Source organism: Cucurbita pepo, chromosome 6, assembly GCF_057944985.1.
Source record: "Cucurbita pepo subsp. pepo isolate OVF chromosome 6, ASM5794498v1, whole genome shotgun sequence".
Taxonomy (NCBI): domain Eukaryota; kingdom Viridiplantae; phylum Streptophyta; class Magnoliopsida; order Cucurbitales; family Cucurbitaceae; genus Cucurbita; species Cucurbita pepo.
In genome coordinates, this window is record NC_141803.1 from 4,790,646 (window position 1) to 4,800,000 (window position 9,355).

The following is a 9,355-nucleotide window of genomic DNA, read 5'->3' on the forward strand; positions in this document are numbered from 1 at the left end:
TGTGTCTGCTCGAGAAATGTTTACTCTTACGAGAAATGTTTCGTTCCCCTCTCCAATTGATGTGGGGTCTCACAATAGCCTAACCTGTTGCTACAATTGTTCGATACGAAGGACAACCAACTACAACTTTTAGTGTCAATTGTTAAGAACTCCATTTCTCGGGAAGAAAACAAATGTCTTTTTCGAGCTTTCTCTTTCGGGTTTTCCCTTAGAGTTTTTAAAACGCATATGCTATTGAGAGGTTTTCACCCATTTATAAAAGGTGTTTCGCTTTCCTCCCTAACCGATGTGGATTTTACAATCCACCCCCTTCGAGGTCCAGCGTCCTCGCTGGCACTTGGTCCCGACATTTCGTTCTTCTCCCCAACCGATGTAGGATCTTACAATCCACCCCTTTTGGGGCCAGCGTCCTCACCAACACACGTTCCTTACTCCAATCGATGTGGGACCCCACCAATCCACCCCCCTTCGGGACCCAACGTCCTTACTGGCACATTGCCTCATGTCCACCCCCTTCGAGGCTCAGCCTACTCGGGCATATTGTTCGAGACCCCACCAATCCACCCCCCTTATGGACCCAGCGTCCTTGCGGGCACTATCGCCTCATGTCCATCCCCTTCGGGGCTCAGCCTATCAACTGACACATTGCCTGGTGTCTGGCTCTGATACCATTTGTAGTATCTCAAGCCTACCGCTAGCCTTTAGGCTTCCCCCTCGAGATTTTTAAAACGTGTCTGTTAGAGAGATGTTTCTATACTTTTATAAACGGTGTTTCGTTCTCCTCCCCAACCGACGTGGAATCTTACCTAATGGGCCTCCGAGAATTATCCAAAAAATCAGAAAAGGGGGGAAATAAAGCAGTTAAAACATTCATATAGGTCTCGTTTTGCTATCAATTCGAAAAAGCTTCGTGATTTTAGCCCTCATTTCTACTTTGATTACTGACCCACAAGACTTGCTTCTCACTTCTCCCCTTTCTTCCCCACCTTCCTTCCATTTTTGTCTCCTGCAAGCTTCCCACCTTCTTCGAATCGACTAATATTCTTCTTCTTCTTCTTCACCTGCATTCTTGTTCCTTAACCTCCATTGAAGCTCTGAATCGAGTCTCCGCCATTGCTTTTGTTCATAATGAGTTCTCAAGCACCCAAATCATCGAGACCCACAAAACCCCCAATTCAATCGCCGCCCACATCCAGATCCTCGGTTTCTTCTCTATCATCCCATCTCGCCATGGTTGAACTCAAGCAAAGGATTCTCACCGCTATCTCCAAGCTCTCCGATCGAGACACCCACCAGATCGCCATTGACGACATGGAGAAAATCATCCAGTCCATCTCCCCGGAAGCCATTCCTATGCTGCTTAATTGCCTCTACGACTCCTCTGCTGACCCAAAACCCTCTGTGAAGAAAGAGTCATTGCGGCTTTTAACACTCGTTTGTGCTTCTCATAGCGATTCTACTTCGACCCATTTGACTAAAATCATAGCCCATATCATAAGAAGGGTTAAGGATGCGGATTCTGGCGTGAAGGATTCGTGTAGAGATGCCATTGGTGCACTGTCGGCGCAGTATTTGAAAGGGGATAGTTCTGGTGGTGATAATGGAGGTCTTGGTTCTGTGGTGGCTTTGTTTGTTAAGCCTTTGTTTGAGGCTATGGGAGAACAGAACAAGGGCGTTCAATCTGGTGCCGCATTGTGTATGGCTAAGATGGTGGAGTGTGCTGCCAGCCCACCCATCATGGCGTTTCAGAAGCTTTGCCCCAGGATCTGTAAGTTGCTGAACAATCCAAATTTTTTGGCAAAGGCTTCACTCTTGACTGTGGTATCCAATTTATCACAGGTTCGTTTTACTCTCTATTTCATTGTTTTTTCCATCATGGAATGGTATTTAAGCTTAGATTCATGAATAACTAATGATATTTAGAGGGGAGTGAGGACTAAGAAACAGTGCACTATGACAGTATAAGAAGAAGAGGATAGTTTAGTCGAATGCTCATTTGCTAGACCTCGTTCAATCCTTCAAAGACGAAGGAGAAAGAACTAAACACCTATTCTATTTACCGAGTAGAGGCCAAGGGATTGGATTTCACCTATGATCAGATCAGTAGGCTACCATAGTTGACTTTTTTCGTGGTGTTGTTGAAAGCGAATTTGGAAGTAGGTCTCGCTTTTCATAGCTGCTCCTAGCTCACACTATGGTGGAGGAGGTGTTGTGAAGATCTAGGAGTGTGAGCAGTACGAGTTGAAAGGCTCCCATATTGTTTGGAGGGTAGGGGTCATAGATGCCAAACAAACTTGACCCGACCAATGTACCTTGCAGCACATACTCTTTGTTGACCATAGTTAACGAACCCAGTTACCATAGAGAACATGTGATGTCCCATATTGGTTGGGGAGGAGAACAAATCACCATTTATAAGGGTGTGGAAACCTTCCCCTAGCAGACGTGTTTTAAAGCCTTGAGGGGAAGCCCGAAAGGGAAAGCCCAAAGAGGACAATATCTGCTAACGGTGGATCTGGGTCGTTACAAAATGGTATCAGAGCCAGTTACCGGACGATGTGTCAGCCTTCTCGCTGTTCCCCGTAGGGGGGTAGACACGAGGCGGTGTGCCAGTAAGGACGCTGGACCCCAAAGGGGGATGGATTTGGGGGTGGTCCCACATCGATTGGATAAAGGAATGAGTGCCAGCGAGGACGCTGGGCCCCGAAGGGGGTGGATTGTGATGTCCCACATTGGTTGGGGAGGAGAACAAATCACCATTTATAAGGGTGTGGAAATCTTCCCCTAGCAGACGCGTTTTAAAGCCTTGAGGGGAAGCCCGAAAGCGAAAGCCCAAAGAGGACAATATCTGCTAGCGGTGGATCTGGGTCGTTTCAGAACATATTGTAATATCTCTGAAGAATTGGATCTTTCTTTCGTTCTCATGTTTGAGCAAATCGTGAATATATAATAGGGTATTCCTTTACGGTTAACATTGTATATATGATAGATTGTTTAGTTTTTATGAGAACCAATGACAATTTATGATGATCCAATGACTTGTTTTAGGTTGGTGCCATTGGACAACAGAGCTTGGAACATTTGCTACCAAGTATTCATGAGTTACTTGGGAGCACTGATTGGGCAACGCGCAAGGCAGCAGCTGATGCACTAAGTGCATTAGCATTGCATTCAAGCAATTTCATAACAGATGGAGGTGCTTCCACTTTGGCAGTTCTTGAGGCTTGCCGTTTTGACAAGGTTATCTCTTACTTTCATTTGTTCTTTGTATAAAGCATCTCATTTGCTCTGTTCTATCTCTGGTTTATCTTAGTGTGCGTGTTTCCTGTTAACACATTCAAGAATTTTAGATATCTTTTTACTCATAAACTTGCTGGACTATATGTCAATTTTCTATCCAAGCCCGCCTCTAGCAGATATTGTTCTCTTTGGGCTTTTCCTTTCGGGCTTCCCCTCAAGGTTTTTAAAACGCGTCTACTAAAGAGAGTTTCCACACCCTTGTAAAGGATGTTTCGTTCTCCTCCCAAACCAATGTGGGATCTCACAATCCACCCCTTTTAGGGCCAGCGTCCTTGCCGGCACTCGTTCCCTTTTCCAATCGACGTGGGACCCCCCAATCCACCCCCCTTCAGGGTTCAATGTCCTTGCTGACACACCTTGCTTGCACATTGCTCGGTGTCTGGCTCTGATGCCATTTGTAATGGCCGAAGCCCACCGCTAGCAAATATTGTCCTCTTTGGGCTTTTCCTTTTGGGCTTCCCCTCAAGGTTTTTAAAACGCGTCTGCTAGGGAGAGGTTTCTACACCCTTGTAAAAAATGTTTCATTCTCCTCCCAAACCAATGTGGGATCTCACAATCTACCCCTTTTAGGGGCCAGCGTCCTTGCTGGCACTCGTTCCCTTTTCCAATCGACGTGGGACCTCCCAATCCACCCCCTTTTAGGGTCCAACGTCCTTGCCGACACACCTTGCTTGCACGTCGCTCGGTGTCTGGCTCTAATGCCATTTGTAATGGCCCAAGCCTACCACTAGCCAAATATTGTCCTCTTTGGGCTTTTCCTTTCAAGCTTCCCCTCAAGGTTTTTTAAATGCGTCTTCTAGGGAGAGGTTTCCACACCCTTGTAAAGAATGTTTTGTTCTCCTCCCAAACCAATGTGGGATATGACAATCCACCCCTTTTAGGGCCCAGCGTCCTTGCCGACACTCGTTCCCTTTTCCAATCGACGTGGGACCCCCCAATCCACCCCCCTTTAGGGCCCAACGTCCTTGCTGACACACCTTGCTTGCACATCGCTCGGTGTCTGGCTCTAATGCCATTTGTAATGGCCCAAGCCTACCACTAGCCAAATATTGTCCTCTTTGGGCTTTTCCTTTCAAGCTTCCCCTCAAGGTTTTTTACATGCGTCTTCTAGGGAGAGGTTTCCACACCCTTGTAAACAATGTTTCGTTCTCCTCTCAAACCAATGTGGGATCTCACAATCCCACCCCCTTTAGGGTCTAGCGTCCTCGCCGGTACTCGTCCCCTTTTCTAATCGACGTGGGACCCCCCAATCCACCCCCTTCAGGGCCCAACGTCTTTGCTGACACACCTTGCTTGCACATCGCTCGGTGTCAGGCTTTGATGCCATTTGTAATGGCCCAAGCCTACCACTAGCCAAATATTGTCCTCTTTGGGCTTTTCCTTTCGAGCTTCCCCTCAAGGTTTTTTAAATGCGTCTTCTAGGGAGAGGTTTTCACACCCTTGTAAACAATGTTTCGTTTTCCTCCCAAACCAATGTGGGATCTCACAATCCACCCCTTTTAGGGCCCAGCGTCCTTGCTGGCACTCGTCCCCTTTTCCAATCGACGTGGGACCCCCCAATCCACCCCCCTTCAGGGCCCAACGTCCTTACTGACACACCTTGCTTGCACATCGTTCGGTGTCTAGCTTTGATGCCATTTGTAATGGCCCAAGCCTACCGCTAGCCAAATATTGTCCTCTTTGGGCTTTTCCTTTCGAGTTTCCCCTCAAGTTTTTTTAAATGCGTCTTCTAGGGACAGGTTTCCACACCTTTGTAAAAAATGTTTCGTTTTCCTCCCAAACCAATGTGGGATCTCACAATCCACCTCCTTTAGGGCCCAGCGTCCTCGCCGGCACTCGTTCCCTTTTCCAATCGACGTGGGACCCCCCAATCCTCCCCCCTTCAAGGCTCAGCGTCCTTGCTGACACACCTTGCTTGCACATCGCTCGGTGTCTGGCTCTGATGCCATTTGTAATGGCCCAAGCCTACCACTAGCCAAATATTGTCCTCTTTGGACTTTTCCTTTCGAGCTTCCCCTAGGGAGAGGTTTCCACACCCTTGTAAAGAATGTTTCGTTTTTTTTCCAAACCAATGTGGGATCTCACAATCCACCTCCTTTAGGTCCTAGTGTCCTCGCCGGCACTCGTTCCCTTTTCCAATCGACGTGGGACCCCAATCCACCCCTTTTAGGGCCCAGCATCCTTGCTGACACACCTTGCTGGCACATCACTCGGTGTCTGGCTCTGATGTCATTTGTAACAGCCGAAGCCCACCGCTAGCAAATACTGTCTTCTTTGGGCTTTTCCTTTCGGGCTTTCCCTCAAGGTTTTTAAAATGCGTCTGCTAGGAAGAGATTTTCACATCTTCGTAAAGAATGTTTCGTTCTCCTCCCAAACTGATGTGGCGTGGCATCTCACGTTTGGCCTTCAATGATAATGTCATCCATTAATGTTTATCAAACCAGGAGAGGGCATCTAAGATTGAACCGGTGAATGTCATGGGTTGAATGCTTTTCACTCCAATGGTTTAAATGAATGTTATTGGTTTCTCATACAAGATAGCATTCTTAAGTTTAGCTTTAAGTCTTCCCGATCAAAGTAGCCAATTTTTTGAAGTGAAAAGCATGAACAACATGAACTAGGCATAGAAAAAAGTTACTAGCATACTGAACGGGGGATGGTTAGAGCTCATTGTGAGATCCCACATCGGTTGGAGAGGGGAACGAAACATTCCTTATAACGGTGTGGAAACCTCTCCCTAGCAAACGCGTTTTAAAACCTTGAGGGGAAGTTCCGAAAGGGAAAGCCCAAAGAGAACAATATCTGCTAGCGGTGGGCTTGGGCTATTACACTCATCTTCTCCTGTTGTAAGCTTTATTATGAATGAATGTTCCAGACCTTTGTTGGTGAGAGTATGGGAGCAGTTGAAGCTTTCGAGCGTATTTTAGTGGCTGCTTGTTGTTGTTTGGAATGGAATTAGGTTCATAGATCTCTTTGGGTTGACATTTTGGATGATTTTCCCATGAAACTGGTTAAGAACTTGAGATATTCGAGGAAAGGTACTCGAATTCTCGGGTCTGAACGTCAAGGCAGTAAGCTTAACTGATGAAAAACACTGAAAATGATGTGGTGTATAATATATAGGATAAGTGTGAGATCCCACATCGGTTGGAAAGGAGAACGAAACGTTCTTTATAAGGGTGTGGAAACCTCCCCGTAACAGACGCGTTTTAAAAACCTTGAGGGGAAGTCCGAAAGGGAAAGCTCAAATAGGATAATATCTGCTAGCGGTGGGCTTGGGCCATTACAAATGGTATCAAAGCCAAACGCTGGGCGATGTGCTAGCGAGGAGGCTGAGCCCCGAAGGGGGTGGATTGGGGGTCCCACATCGATTGGAGAAGGGAACGAGTGTCAGCTAGGACGCTGGGCCCCGAAGGGAGGTGGATTGTGAGATCCCACATCGATTGGGGTGGAGAACGAAATATTCTTTATAAGGGTGTGAAAACCTCTTCCTAATAGACGTGTTTTAAAAACCTTGAGTGGAAGTCCGAAAGGGAAAGCTCAAATAGGATAATATCTGCTAGCGGTGAGCTTGAGCCGTTATTCCTGATCTTAATTGAGTGTTTTTCTGAATCTCATTGATATATATGCATGCGAAAAGAAATTATGATTGTTATATTAATGATATCCAGATTATTTTTACAGATAAGACCCGTTCGAGACAGCATGACCGAGGCACTACAGCTATGGAAGAAACTTGCTGGGAATACCGACGGAGCTGCAGAAAGCCAGAATGAATCTCAAGGTGTAGTGATTCGTCTTCCGTTTTTACTTCCTTCTGGACGTTGGAGGATTACCTTTTTTGTTCGTGCCATCTAACTCTCGTTCCATTTCGACCCGATGTTCTTGCTTGTATGTTTCAGATGGTGAAAACCATGACTCAGCGGAGTTGTCCAAAAAGTCCGACCTGAAAAACGCGAATTCACCTCAGGGAGGGAGGTCATTAGACAAAGATAAATCCGAGGATTCCGTCCCTGTATCGAATTCAGCTTCGAAAACGAAATGTGGTAGTATTTCAGATAAAGCAGCTGTACTATTGAAGAAGAAAGTACCTGCTTTAACCGACAAAGAGTTGAACCCAGAGTTCTTTCAGAAACTCGAAACTAGGGGGTCCGGGGATTTGCCTGTCGAGGTGGTTCTTCCTCGCAGACATGCCAGTTCTTCGAACACGAACGACGAGAAACTGGAGCCTGAGGATGCAAATGCTGGAGTAAGATCAACTCATGTTGAAAACACTCACGCAGATGATTTTCAAAGTGCATTCAATAAATTTCGAGACTCGGAAAGAGCTCAAATGGCTAAGCCGAGGGATTACGATGATCTTGGGCGTGATAAATGGCATGAGGGGAAACTTAACGGAAGAGACTCGAGAACAAGAGCGTACAATGTGAATGATCAAAGTGAAATATCTCAACGGGAATCTTCTGGCGCGCGTTCAGACTTCTCCAAAATCGACGCCCAATCGGAAAGCGCCTACATGAATAACAAAGGAAGCTGGTCCGCTATCCAGAGGCAGCTATTGCAGTTGGAGAGGCAACAGGCACATTTGATGAACATGTTGCAGGATTTCATGGGAGGCTCTCATGATGGCATGATAACTTTGGAAAATAGAGTCCGTGGACTCGAGAGAGTAGTCGAAGACATGGCACGAGATTTATCCGTGTCATCAGGTAGGAGAGGTAACTTTTCTCTAGGATTCGAAGGAACGTCTAATAGGCCTCTAGGCAAGTATAGTGGAATTTTGGACTATCCTGGTGCTAAGTTTGGACGAAACAACGATGGACGAATGTCTTTCGGAGAGAGGTTCGTTCAATCAGAAGGAATCGGTTCGAACATGAGGGGAAGGAATGCTGCATGGAGACCCGACATGAATGAGACTTGGGACTATCCTGTTTACATGTCGAGAAACGGACAGATGAGCTCTAAGAGATCGTTAGATGGTGGCATTGACAATAGGTCATCGAAATCCGAACAAGAAATCGACCAAGGCGGAGGTAACAGAAGAGCCTGGGATAAAGGTGCTGGACCTTTAAGACTTGGTGAGGGACCATCTGCAAGAAGTGTTTGGCAAGCATCAAAAGACGAAGCAACGTTAGAAGCCATTCGAGTAGCTGGTGAAGACAACGGTATATCTAGGACCCCGAAAGTGGCGATTCCCGAAATGACAGCAGAAGCCATGGAAGACGACAATGTCGGTCAAGAACGGGATCCAGTATGGACGTCTTGGACTAATGCAATGGATGCCCTTCAGGTAGGTGATATGGACACAGCTTATGCTGAAGTTCTCTCTACAGGGGACGACATCTTGCTCATAAAACTAATGGAAAGAACCGGTCCCGTGGTCGACCAATTCTCAAACGAGATAGCCGTTGAGATCTTCCGCGCCGTGGGACAATTTCTACTCGAACAGAACTTGTTCGACATATGTTTATCTTGGATTCAACAGGTATGTCTTTTCTTCGACTCGATCTGTTAATATACTTAGAATAATCCTTAACTCGAACGATTCGAAACCCGGTTCGGGTCTTAATTATAATGCTTGGGCATGGTGTTTCAGTTGGTAGATATCATATTGGACAATGGGCCTGATTGTGTGGGGATTCCAATGGATATGAAGAAAGAACTGATATTAAATGTTCTTGAAGCTTCATCAACAATGGATACTCCTGAAGATTGGGAAGGGGCATTACCTGACCAACTTTTGGCTCAGTTGGCTTCTGCTTGGAGAATTGATATTGGACAACTCCAATAGATACTCATTGGTAAACACTTTTTGGTGAATGGATGAACAAAATTCTATTCTTTCCATCCAAAATGAATAGAAAATGGGATACATATTTGTTCGATTAGAAAAGCGTTTTTGGGATTTTTGTTTGTTTGTTTGTTTTTTTTTTTTTTTTTTGCTCGAGATTACTATCAAGAACCGTGGTTGAATCGTCTGTAAATGTTAATATTGTTGTGCTTTGAGTGATTATTAGAAATCAAATATGAAAAATGGTAGATTCGCGCCCTTATT

The 9,355-nt window shown here is 45.8% G+C and overlaps 1 protein-coding gene across 1 annotated transcript; it reads left to right on the plus strand.

The window, feature by feature from the left end:
• Window positions 1-907: 907 nt before the first annotated feature.
• Window positions 908-9,349, plus strand: LOC111797527 (microtubule-associated protein TORTIFOLIA1). The gene is made up of 5 exons (XM_023680550.2): window positions 908-1,839; window positions 3,049-3,240; window positions 6,985-7,084; window positions 7,203-8,785; window positions 8,897-9,349. The coding sequence occupies exons 1-5, from the start codon at window positions 1,129-1,131 to the stop codon at window positions 9,089-9,091; spliced, it is 2,781 nt and encodes a 926-aa protein (XP_023536318.1). The 5' UTR covers window positions 908-1,128; the 3' UTR covers window positions 9,092-9,349.
• The last annotated feature ends 6 nt before the right edge of the window (window positions 9,350-9,355 follow it).